This window comes from Eschrichtius robustus, chromosome 1 (assembly GCF_028021215.1).
Source record: "Eschrichtius robustus isolate mEscRob2 chromosome 1, mEscRob2.pri, whole genome shotgun sequence".
In the NCBI taxonomy this organism is placed as follows: domain Eukaryota; kingdom Metazoa; phylum Chordata; class Mammalia; order Artiodactyla; family Eschrichtiidae; genus Eschrichtius; species Eschrichtius robustus.
Window position 1 is genome coordinate 89,268,635 of NC_090824.1, and position 13,589 is coordinate 89,282,223.

At 46.7% G+C, this 13,589-nt stretch overlaps 1 protein-coding gene across 1 annotated transcript in view; it reads right to left on the bottom strand.

The window, feature by feature from the left end:
• EHD4 (EH domain containing 4) overlaps positions 1-13,589 on the bottom strand; it is a 92,472-nt gene that overhangs the window by 15,789 nt on the left and 63,094 nt on the right. Inside the window, exon 4 of the mRNA XM_068549893.1 lies at positions 5,139-5,551. Within this exon, the coding sequence (XP_068405994.1) occupies positions 5,139-5,551 (413 nt within the window). The remainder of the gene's footprint in view (positions 1-5,138; positions 5,552-13,589) is intronic.

A 13,589-nucleotide genomic window follows, 5' to 3' on the forward strand; every position in this document is an offset into this window, starting at 1 on the left:
TGGGGGTCAGCACATTTTAAAATTGGGTTTATTATGATATAAAAATATCAGTTCCTAAACTAAAGACCCAGAAGATGAACCCATGGGGTAGTAAGAGTGTGAGGCTTCAAGATGCAGCTGATTGGCTCCCACTTGGAGGTTTGTTATTCTGTTGAAATCAAAGCTGGCACCAACAGCACATATGATTCTGAAGAGCCTTAAAGGGCATGTGAGGGGGTCTACCCAGTCATCTGATGTTGGCCTTCAAAGAGACAGGCTCCCCTGGGTGGACACAAGTACTGACACACCCCCAGTAGATTGGGGCTGCCAACTGAGCTATTTTTAAATGCCCCCTGGAGGACTAAGCATCAAAGGGATAGTCATCAGCCATTGTAGAATGATTTTTACATAACTTAGCCTGGGTCCATGTGGTGAATTTCAAAATGTCTAACTCCTCCCCAGATGGAATAGGCGGTGCAGACAGACCAGAAAGCTGCCCCTGCACGCGACACGTGACTAAGAGGAGAACACACTTTGAAGATGAAACTAAATTGCACAGCACTATAGTAAACCCCCCAAATCACTGACCTCTCCTTTTCTTTCTCATTTTTAGTTGTTCCTTCCTCAAATGGTGACTCATTTTTTACTGAATAAAGGTTTCCAAGTGGGTGGGAGCCTTTCCTATCCTTGGGCAGCATGCTTATAAAGGGTGGGGTCCTACAGTAAACTTGCCTCGCTATTTACCTTTGTGCACTTATCCCATAAACTACTATGATTTGGAGTGTGAACCTTATTTCTTTAACTTGGCTATTTTAATTATAGCTGAATAAAACTAAATTCTTATTTTCTAAACTTACTTTGGGCTTTCCCCAAGTAGGTTACTCTAAAAAATCATGAAATGAAACTTGACTGGCATCTTAGATTGTGACATCCTTCAAAGAAGGATGTCTACGGATATCATAAGATATAATCTTTGAGGCTAACCAAAAAACCCACTCTAAAGGTTTCCTGTTCTTTGAAATAGACAGTCGGGAAAAAAATATAAATAGAAAAAGCAGGGAAATCATTAAGTTTCAAGAGATCTTTAGTAAGAGTGCCATTTTTCATATTATTAAAATGTCATCTTGGGCTTCCCTGGTGGCTCAGTGGTTAAGAATCCGCCTGCCAATGCAGGGGACACAGGTTCGAGCCCTGGTCTGGGAAGATCCCACATGCCACGGAACAACTAAGCCCGTGCGCCACAACTACTGAGCCTGCGCTCTAGAGCCCGCGAGCCACAACTACTGAGCCCTCGTGCCACAACTACTGAAGCCTGCGTGCCTAGAGCCCGTGTTCTGCAACAAGAGAAGCCACTGCAATAAAAAGCCTGTGCACCGCAACGAAGAGTAGCCCCTGCTCACTGCAACTAGAGAAAGCCCGCACACAGCAATGAAGACCCAACGCAGCGAAAAATAAATAAATAAATTAAAAAAAAAAATGTCATCTTTATGATACCTCAAGTTTGACTACTGCAGAACACGGCAGGACATTAACAACGCATTTCTGGCTTTATTTCTGCATGGGCCACAAATTCTACCTAATTATGGTGGTCTATAAATAGACACACTCCATACCCCAACTCAGATCTGTCACCTGTCAGGTGACATCTGAAAACTTATCCTTTGCATGCTTTCAAAATGACAGCTCGACAAACCTCTAAACTTACAGTAGGGTTTACGTGGATGGATAATTTTATAGAATAAACAGAATGACAGATTAATGCAGAAAGCAAGGGTGTAATAAGGAGCAACCAGATGTTGTCCACTCTGGATTTCAGGTGAATGCCTTCCGGACCAGGGAGTCAGGCCCACTGGAGTTTGAATCTATATTTTGTAACTTCAGGCTGGGGAGCCTTGGGCAAGTTATGTCACCTTTTTGAGCTTCAGTTCCCTTTTGTGAGAAATGGAGAGAATGCCCAACTTTGTGCACTTATTGACAGGATCAGACCCTCAGGAAGGACTGGCTTACAAAAGGAAAACTGGATCAAGAGAGATGAAGATTAATATACCAAAACCAAAGAGCATTTTTTATGAAATAGAAACACTGCAAAGAGAAGAACTCAGGTGACTCCTTGTCCATTTCGGCAACAAGTTCACAAATGGAACATAAAACTGCAGATGGTGTATAAAGTGGATGGCATTGGTTAGTGGCCAAGGCCACTGTGCTGAGTTCGGCTTCTTCTCCGCCCAAGACTGTTTCCTGCCCCCTTTTGCAGTGTGGTGCTGCCCCAGGAACACACTGGCACTGAGAAGCTCAGGCTGGAAACATCCGTACTTCAAACATTTTCCTTTATGAAAAGGAACAAGCCAGATACTATTCTTAGGAAAAAAAAGACAAGCTTTTTTCCTGGAAGTAAGCTCAGCAAGTTGACCGCCCCCTGCCCCTGCCCCCCGCCTCTACACAAGGGCTTTCATTATTCCCGGTGTCAGTACACAGCAGCATTCTGTGCCTCTCTAAACCCAGGCCATGCTGGCCCCTTCACAGGGCCCAACACCCAAGGATGGCCGCGAAGTCCCATGTGCTTGGCACCCCCAGTGAGCTCTCTGCTCTTTATTTATTTATATGACTAACGACAGCTGCGTCTTCAGTCACTAGGCCCTCAGCAACGACTGGTAAACTAAAAACGTCCATGGGGGGCTTCCCTGGTGGCGCAGTGGTTGAGAATCTGCCTGCTAATGCAGGAGACACGGGTTCGAGCCCTGGTCTGGGAAGATCCCACATGCCACGGAGCAACTAGGCCCGTGAGCCACAACTACTGAGCCTGCGCATCTGGAGCCTGTGCTCCGCAACAAGAGAGGCCACGACAGTGAAAGGCCCGCGCACCGCGATGAAGAGTGGCCCCCACTTGCCACAACTAGAGAAAGCCCTCACACAGAAATGAAGACCCAACACAGCCATAAATAAATAAATTAAAAAAAAAAAAAGAGTAGGAAAATTAAAAAAACAAACAAACAAACAAACAAAAACGTCCATGGGCATTTAAAAATAGTTTAAAAGATCTTGAAATCTGCAAAGGCTATGACGTCATTTACCCGCCTTGGTTATAAGATCACGTTGGGTACTACGTACACTGAAGGTTAAGTCCAGCTGTATCAGCTGGAGGAGAGAAAGACCACACGCCGGGGTGGTGGGGACGGGCGTCACTAAATGGGCAAAAACGGACTTCCTGCCACCGAGCATCGGGCCCGGGATGAGCAGGGGAGGGAAATCATTTCAGGAGAGTTGCAAATCAGTGGATTTACAAGCCTTGCAGAACTGGAACAAATGTGGCTGTAGTTCGGGAAGGAAGCAGATGGTACTGAGAAGAAAAGTTAAAACAACAGTGACTCACGGGAGCACAGGTGACTGCAGATTAGCTGGGCCGCCTGGGAGGAGGGCATGAGCACGCGCTGGGTGGGGAGCCGAGTAGAGAGGAAAAGAGCAGATCCAGGGACTACGGGTGGGGCTGGGCAGCCAGGGAGGCGTCTCTTTCGACACAGGCGGGACGCTGCCCTGTGAGCATGCTGGCATAAGGGCGGCGATGACAAGCCATGAGGAGGGGTTGGACGGCTGGTCACCCGCCCGGAAGTCACCCTCCGTGGAGCCCTCCCCGCTCCCCATCCCTCCCCGGCGAGGCCCCCTCCTCAGAGCACAGTGTCCACACCCCGGTCACACACAGCTCCCCATTCTGTAAGGGGGGGTCCTGCGCCCCCTCCTCCCCCAGACCAGGTTGCCCAGCCCCGGCCCAGGGACGCTGAGCAGCTGCCGACTGAATGAGGCAAAGTGATGGTGGACTCCAGGAGGCTGGCCCGTGGGCCCCCAGGCCACAGCAGAAGCCACTCTCCGTGCAGCAAGAGGAAGTGGGAGGAGACATGGGTTCTCTGCCACCAGCAGATGAAGGAGAAGTGAGCCCACCTCACTTCCTGACCAGGGTAGCAGTGGATTTGGAAAGGCAGGCCCGGGGACCAGTTCTAGCAGAAGGGACGGGCCAAAGCAGAAGGCGAGACTGAGAGGCAGGAGGGCTGTCTTTCAGTCCTAACTTTGTCACTGATGGATTAGGTAACCCTGGAGAAATCACTTAACCTACCTTGTGCTTGTAAAATTAGGGAGTCAGGATAGACCTCTGGTTCCCAAACTTGGCTGATCATCAGAATCACGTGGGGAGCTTTACACACACACACACACACACACACACACACACACACACACACACACACACGCATGCACATACGCACGCACGCAAATGCATCAGAGGCTCTGGGGCAGGGCCTGGGGATTCTTTGCTTAAAGCTCCTGGGTGCTTCTGATCATCACCAGGACTAGGTAAACTCTGGAGGCACTTGTAGCGGTAGAGGAATATGATTTTATGAAATGTACAAATAGTTTTCAAAGAACCATTTTTTTCTATACTTTTCCTTAGAGGAGTCACATCCTCCTCTCTCTTCAGAGACATGACAAAATCGACTACTTGAGGGTGGTCAGCAGACTACTGCCCACCCCTGTCGGGCACAGATTCCGGGGGCTGCTGAAAGGCTCAGCCACGAGGTGAGGGAGCGGAAGTCACAGCCTGGAATGGGGATGTGGTGCGCCCCCCGCCCCCAAACCGGCACACTTGGTGGGCTGGGCTGAGCCAACCTTCCTCCTGGGGCCCCTCTGTGTCTACGTGTGACACGGGGCTCTATGCCTCAGGCATAGGGTGACAGGTGGTGGCATCTTGGCACCCCACTGGTCCCATCGACGCCACCTCTCTCTGGTTCAGCGGTTACGTTCCCACCATCCTAACATAACAGCAGCATCCAGGTGGTGAGGGCACGGATTCCTCCCTGTGTGCCACGTACTACACCAAGCACTCTGCAAACCAGGTCGCACTAAACACGCCCAAGCGCCCTGGGATGTGCTCTTATTAGCTCCATTTTACAGATTAGAAAACAGGTTTGGAAAGGTTGAGTCATTTGCCCAAGATCACAGAGCTAGGAGCCAGAATCTAAAGAGGGATACTGATCGTGGGGCTCTCTTCCTAACCCATTCCACGTCCTGTCCCCCGAGGCTCCTGGAGTGGAGCCTCCCTCAAACTTTCCCTTAGAGAGGAGAGTGTGGGGAGGGTCCCCTGCAGAGGCTGCTGCGGGGGGTCTCCGGCTTACCTTGGCCAGCCTCGCTCGCTTGATGAGATCATTGAGTTTGCGCACCGCCGCCTTCTGAGGAAGGCTCTGGATGTCTCTGAACAGGTCCTGGGCCTCGGCCTCGAAGAGCCGGCGGTTGTCAGTGTTCTGCAGGGGCTGCGCCCAGAAGGAGCCGATGTAGACGCGCAGCACCTCGGGAGTGTTGATGACCTTGCCCAGGGACCACATGAGGGCCCCGTAGACGCGCATCAGCTGCTGCGTGTCCACTTGGTCAGCCTTGTTCAGCACCACGCGGATCTTGTCGTCCTGGCCCCGGAAGGCCTTGATGGCCTCCGAGAACTCATCTGAGATGTCCAGTTTGTGCGCATCGAAAAGCAGGATGATCCTGTCCACCCGCTCAGCAAACCACTGCAGGACCTGGCAGAAGTCATACCCTGTGGGGAGGGAAGGGCACATTAGTGCAGGCGGCTGCTGCGGGGGACACACTTGCCGGGAGGGCTCGGAACCACCTGGGTCTCCAGCAGCTGCCGAGGAGAGACCCCGTCTCCAAGCTGGAGGCAGGGGAGGCCTCATGACCTGAAAATCATTTCAAATGGGGCCCTCTGGGCTGGATGCATCGAATTAATGCTGGGGACCCTGGGAGCCCTTCCATGGGATGAAACAGGGGATATAGAGGGGCTCGTGGTCACTTTGATTGGGCAATGCTTACTTCCATAGATGTAATTTCATTTAGTCCCCCAGGAGTCTCTTGTTTCACCTAGTACAGTCTTTTGGCTCAATGGCAAAATTGATCAATGGCTCTGTAAAAATGCAGGCCATGGGTCAAAAGCTCTTAATTTCTGTCAAAGTCTCACCTTTCTGAAAGTTCCAGAGCTGGAGAAGGAAGAAAACCTAGAGGCCACTTGGAGTCCCATGGGGTGTCCAGGAAGTACCACAAAAGAGAAATCGCCTTCTCTTTAAGTTTTTAAGAGTGTTAAGGAGATCAAAGGTTGGCCTGGCCAAAACTGTGACCTATATTTATCATTTGGACTATTTATATCCTAAGTATGTTGTAAATATTTAAAAAATTGTGTCTCACAGCTATTCCAAGAAACGGTCTCTTGCCAATTTCTTTCTAAAAACGACTAGGCCCATGACAATTCTGTTTAGTTCACTTTGGCCACGTACCAACGCACTCCAAATCATGCAGCTAAATCAACACTCCTCTGCGCTTGTGGTCAAGATTTTCAGGCATTTCTCCAGAGAGGCAAGTCCCGCGAGAAGCAAACAAGAGGGGCCAGTTCCACAGGTTTATTTTTATTCTCAGCCTGATTAGCTCTGGAATCAGAGCCTCAGTGCAGCCCAATCAGAACCCAGATGGGATTCTTCCTGACACTACTTTAGTGCTCTTGCCTCTTTTTTAGATTTTGAAAACTTCCAAACACATATAACAGTCTAGAGAATAATGTGATGAATGCTGATATACCCACCTTGTACCTTTAAGAAATTTTGACATTTGGTCTTGTTTGCTTCACATACTTGAAAAAATTGAAGTCTAGTTTATTTATATAACAAAATACCACATAGCAGTGCGAATGAACTAGATCTTCACTTGTCAACACAGGCAAATCTCTCACAAATTGGTGAGTAAAAAATCAGTTCCGGGCTTCCCTGGTGGCGCAGTGGTTGAGAATCTGCCTGCCAATGCAGGGGACACGGGTTCGAGCCTGGGTCTGGGAAGATCCCACATGCCGCGGAGCAACTGAGCCCGTGAGCCACAACTACTGAGCCTGCGCGTCTGGAGCGTGTGCTCCGCAACAAGAGAGCCCACGACAGTGAGAGGCCCGCGCACCGTGATGAAGAGTGGCCCCCGCTCGCCGCAACTAGAGAAAGCCCTCGCACAGAAACGAAGACCCAACACAGCCATAAATAAATAAATAAATAAATAAATAAATAAATAAATAAATAAATAAATAAATAAATAAATAATTTAAAAAAAATCAGTTTCAAAAGGACATGTACAGTTTGATAACATTCACTTACAATGGAAAAAACAAAGCACCGCTCAACAGCCTATGGATATATACTACAGCACAGAAAAAAATAAGTTACACCAGTTTTGGGATTCTGGTTGACTCTGGGGATGGAGGGAGTGAGGCATCTAAGGTAGATGGGAAAGTGTCTAAAGGAGAATGAGCTATTAGGCGGAAATAAAGGGGGTCCATGGACTAAAGTTTCCACGAATTGAAGAACAGGTGTAAGGGGAGTAGGTGGACAAGCAAACTGGATTCAGACACATTTAAATAAAGAAAACATTCAGAAATGCTCAAGCCCTCTGTGCACCCCTCCCCAAGCCCTAGCCTCAACCTCCTCTCCAGAGGAAACCACAGCCCCCAGATGCGGGGCTTTATGTCATCACACATGTGCATATGCTGCCAGCTCAGGCTTTTCACTTCTCTTTCTCTCTGCATCACTCCCTGACTCCACCGGGGACAAGGAGGACAAAGGTAGTTCCCGGAACGTGGGCCAGAGTTTATTTTCATTGCTGTCAGCAGCCAGTTTAGATCAGAGGAAAATCAAAGACCTATTGAACGGGTCACAGAGTAGTATGTGAATATTCAGAGTCAAGATTCCACTCGAGTTCTGTCCCTCTGAGGCCAGAACAAACCTCCTCCTAAGGTAACACAGGTTCTGTCATTTGAAGCTGACTTGTGTGCCAGAGAGCCCAGATCCCGGGTAGCAGATCCTCAGCAGATGAAAGATGGTGCTGTTCCCTGGGCACCAGGAGGACATTTTGCAACCACCCACTGAGGGCCCTGCTTGTGGATTTACTTTTCCAATAGGGATGATCGACTTATCTCTCCGACCCAAAGTCTCTCTCACTTGGTAACCGAAGGTTCACAAACAGATGAAAGAAAAGGCTGTGTCCAGAGTGCACACTGGAGAGGACACGAGTTGTATTTTGCTGAACGCCCTTCCCGTCCGGTGGGGGTTGTGGGAGGGTCCCTCGGGGGCCACAGACGCTGAAGGTGTGGCAGACAGACTCTTGCCCCACTCGTTAGCAGGCTGGGGTACAGGTAGGTGATCTAGAATCAAACAATCATCTCCTACCAGAGGATGGTGTTGAATCTTGAGGGAATGATGCAAAGACACAGGGAACCTGAGAATTTATTTCTGGCAGAGGTGGCTGAGTTTAGACAGTGATGGTGGTTTCCTAACCTAGTTTTTGAGCCCAGCTCTCCAACTTTCCCATCAATTCTGTGAACAGCCTGATTTTCTGAAAAATTCCTTTTCTGCTTAAGTTAGCCAGAATCAGCTTCTTTGGTTTGTTACCAAGGACCACGACTGGTAAATAATCTATCCCCACATTTGAATATTTCCGAACTCTAGATGCTCTTACCATCAGTGCCAGAAGAAACTTGCCACTCCAATAGCTGTCACCTCCCCCATGTGCGTGCACCGTGCAAATCCAGCCATGCAGACACATCTCTCCTCCTCCAAGGGCCACCTGGGTTCAGCAGTTGGCCTCAATAGTACCTCATGTGTTTAAACTTTAACTTAAATTTGGGTTCCTAATAGTTATTTTAAAAAAGACTTCATTCTAATGCTTCAGTGAAATAAAAAGTTACTGTAAACGGAACTGCCAGATGTAAGTTTACTATAAGTGAAGCCAGTACTCATCTCGGGAGGAATGGCTGCATGTCCGTATTCTTCTGTTTTAAAGTAATGTTGAAAGCTTAATAAGATTAAGTAGTATAGGGAAGTAGAACTGTTTTGTTTGGCATTAAGCAGGTGTAAAAAGGATTGCTTGTTACACATTAGGCAACACAAAGGTGAAAAAAGTCACCAAGTGTCTCAGAAGAAAGCAAAGAATTATCAAAGCCAGGAGAGGTTGGTCTGCTCAATTTTTTCCCCACATACAGTTGTTGTTATTGTTATTATTTTATCATTTTTAAGTGTACAGTTTAGTGGCATTAAGTGCATTCATATTGTTGTGCAACTATCACCATCATCCATCTCCAGAACTCTTTTCATCTTCCCAAACTGAAACTGTACCCACCAAACAATGTGTCCATCCCCTCCTCCCCCAGCCCCTGGCAACCACTATTCTATTTTATGCCTTTATGAATTTGACTACCCTAAATACGTCATATAAGTGGAATCATACAGTACTTGTCTTTTTGTGACTGGTTGATTTCACTTAACATAATGTCCTCAAGGTTCATCCATGTTATAGCATGAATCAGAATTTCCTTCCATTTTAAGGCTGAATAGGTCTTCTCAATTCTTATATCTTCATGATATAAGAAAGGCACCAAATATCTGTCTATCAAAAAGTGTCAGCTGATTTTTTTTTTAAATTTAAAAATTATTTATTTATTTATTTATTTATTTATCTTTGGCTGCGTTGGGTCTTCGATGCTGCGTGTGGGCATTCTCTAGTTGCGGCGAGCGGGGGCTACTCATGATTGCGGTGCACGGGCTTCTCATTGCGGTGGCTTCTCTTGTTGCGGAGCATGGGCTCTAGGCGCGTGGGCTTCAGTAGTTGTGGCTCGTGGGCTCTAGAGCGCAGGCTCGGTAGTTGTGGCGCATGGGCTTAGCTGCTCCGTGGCATGTGGGATCTTCCCGGACCAGGGAACGAACCTGTGTCCCCTGCACTGGCAGGCAGATTCTTATCCACCGCGCCCCCAGGGAAGCCTGTTCCAGCTGATTTTAAAGAAAGGATCTAGTTTAATGATATGTTATTTAGTTTGCCTGCTGAAGGAAAATTATTCAGAAGGACCTAGAGACCACTGATTCTCAAAGCCTGGTCTTGCATCAGAATCAAGTATGGGATTTGTTAAAATTTAGACTCCTAGCCTCTCCCTAGAACCATGGAGTCAGAATCCCTGGGGCTGGGCTTGGTGACTTGCATTTTATTTTACTTTATTATTACTTTTTAGAGTATACAGATTTAATTTTATTTTTGGCTAAATGAGAGTTGTTTACAAAGCCTCTACAACATATTTATACATTATCTTGGCTTTAGTAAGCATAGGACGGTGAATGAAACTGAAGCCTGCAATGATATATGGTTTCCACTGAGGATTGGTCATCATTCTGAATAGAAAAGATTGTATTTTAGGCACAAGGGAAATGAACTATGTAGTAACTTCAAAATATAATATTAGAAATATTTATGCATGCAGTCCTTCAGTAAACTTAAGAGTTTGCTCTCTTGTCATCTGACACTTTCATTTCAAAGTAGAGAAGTGTGACCGGCATTTTATAAGCTCCTCAGACAACTGTAATGCCCAGTAAAGTTTGAGGATCACTGCCTTAGAATGAAGACCAAGGCATGGGATGGCAAAGATGTGTCTGTGTTATTGCTGGTCGGTAAAACAAAACACATTTAAAATAGTTTCTTTTTATTCTAAAAAGTTACCAATACATGGTTAGATGGTACAGCACAGAACTGAGGAAACACAGAATTTAAATCTGCTTATTTGAAGACGGATTTTAAAATTCATGAAAGCTCCCCCATCTTTGCTCATGCTGGGCCTAGGCCCTGGCAAGCCCTTCTCCTCTGGCTTAGGACCTAGAAATCTAGCCCAAATCCTCATCATTCTTCAAAACACCTGGGGGAAACTTAAGCGACATGTTACTTAACTTCTATAAGCTCCAATTTTCTCATCTGTAAAACCAGGTTGTTGAATGACTGCATAAGAAAATGCTTTTAACATGCTCAGTACAGTGCTGAGACTTAGTAAACTTTCAATAAATATAAACTTTCATTATTAATTCTGCCCCCCTCCCTCAAAAAGGTGGACTCAGTTACTCCCTCTTCTGAGCTCCCAGAGCCCTTTGCTTAGTCTCCTACTAAACAACTTTACACAGTGGATTATAATCCAATGGATATACAGGGCTCTCTCATTGGATCATAAATTCTTTAACCGTAGGGACCACATCTTCCTCATGGCGGCACAAGACAGTGATTATCAGTGTGGGCTTTGGACTCAGGCTGCCTGGGATCTAATCTGTCTCCATCACTTACTAATTCTGTGACCTTGGGCATGTTACTTAACCTCTCTGTGCCTCATTTCCTCATCTGTAAAATGGGGCTAATAATAGTATCCATATACTTCATGGGGCTGTGGAGTTAATATATGTGAAGCATTTAGAATCATCTTGGCACCTAGAAAGCTCTCCAAGATGTTATCTGCTGGTTATTTAAAAAACCCTCGTACCTAGTCCCCAATGCATGGCGGGGGCACAAAAAATATTTGTTGAAGGATGCCTGGCTGGGGTGAGGTATGGTCTGCAGTCATAGAGAAAACAAAATTAATTAGGGTAAAGGTGACAATGCAATGATGCTTGAGCCAAGTGAGAGAATCAGTGCTCAGAAAATAGCTAATAGAATATACCTACCAAGCACAAACCATTCATATTTTACTAATAGAGCTAGTGGCCTTTCTTTCCTTGCTTGTGAAACAGAGGGAGTTCTACCAGTTGGTCTTAAAGACCCTGGGTTATTCCTGAAACAGAGCGATGATTCCAACCACAGGATTCCCCCCTGGCTTAGGAAAGGCCTGTGCACACCTGCGCTGGCTGGGACAGCTCAGGGCAAACATTCGTACTCAACGGGTGGAGAGCAATAAAGTGCCCCAGAGGTTCTGTTACAGAGGGCGGTCAGAGCACTGTCACCCCTGCAGTCAGCACACTATGCTAAGTAGGTCTGTGACGAAGCTACCACTTAAAACAACATTGAAAACCAGTGGCCCTCAGACTGAACGTGCCCTTGGCTGCTGTTTTTTTTGGCCTACATAGTGTCCTTACGTTTTGAGCTGACTGCCTTTGGTCTGGACAGCACTGTCTACCTGGAGCCTACTTCTGAGGGGAAACACTACAGCTCTGACTCAGCCTTAGAGACCCAACTGTGCCCTCCAGCCCTCCTGGGCTCCCACAGCGTGCCCCTAGCCCCCCAGAGAACTGTACTCCGTTAGTCCACAGGTGCCTCCCAACTGGGCCGGGAATGTCTGAGGTGGGGGGGGGGGGCCCTTCCTACCCTGCTTCCTACACTGACTCAATGTTTTCTGTGGGAAGATGTTCAAAATCCCTTTTCTTTTTTTGGGCTGTGCCTCGTGCCTTACAGGATCTTAGTTCCCCGACCAGGGATCGAACCCAGGCCCTCGGACGTGAAAGCGCAGAGTCCTAACCACCGGACCACCAGGGAATTCCCCTAAACTTCCCTGCTTGAAACAATCTTTTTGAACATGTCTCTCCGGAAATCGAAAATACACTAAACATCTTGGAATTTAACAAGACATTTCAAATACAAAATTTTTTTTAATGGATTAATTAATAATTATCAAGTGCCTAGGATGTGCTTGGGACTGTTGCTGAGGGACATACTGCCATAAAAATGAGGCTGCTAGCTTTACCCAGAATAGCCCCAAACTGGAAATAATCCAAACGTCCTTTGGCAGGTGAACGGATAAACTGCGGTGCCTCTATGCAGTGGATTACTACTCAGTGATAAATGGAATGAGCTACTGACACATGCAGCCACACGAGTGAATCTCAGAAACATGCCGAGTGGGAGAAGCCAGGCGCTAAAGAGCAAATACTGTACGATTCCATTTATATTAAATTCTAGGACAGGCAAAGCTAAGCTACAGTGACAGAGAGCAGATCAGGAGTTGCCTGTGGCTGAGGATGGGGCTGGGACTGACTGCAAAGTGGCACAAATGAAGAAGGAACTTCTCAGGGTGACAGAAAGTTTCTATTTCTTGAAGATGGTGGTGGTTACACAAGAAACACGAGTACATGAGTAAATTTGCAAATTTGTCAAAAATCAACAAGCTGTACAATTAAAAGTGAGTGCATTATAATGTACTATACTTCAATAAAACTGACTTTAAAAGTAAAAATAAATAAATAAGAAAGAAAGGAAAAGAGAAGAAAAGAAGAAAGGAAGAAAGGATGGACAGAAGGCTGGAAAGAAGAAGGAAAAGGAGAAAGAAAGGGAGAAGGAAAGAAAGGAAAAAATCCAAGGCTGCTAAACTTGTTTGAAGATATACATCTCCACAAACTGCTGAGTAGATCAGGAAGTTGAAATCTGTTCATCAGGGAACTATGTCACAAATCTGGCCATGTACGGAGCTGGATTTAGCAACAGTCGAAACAGTCTTAACCACAGAGGTTAATGTAAAATTCGGCTTGTCCACTGAAACTTTGAGAGTCGTGTAATTTCACAGTGCCTTGCCTCGTGGGCAAGGTGATTAAAGAGCCTTTCATGCTGACAGCTCAGGGAAGAGAATGTTCTGAGTTTATGAGAATCAGTTCCAGCTGGGCAGAATACAACAAGTCCCAGGGTGCACACAGATCTGGGCGTGTGTGTGTGTGTGTGCACGCATGCAGGTGAGCTTGCATGTGGGTGTAGTGTATGTATGTGTGCAGGTAAGAGTGTCCGTGGAGGGCACAGGAGTCGACACAATAATAGAACTGTCCCTG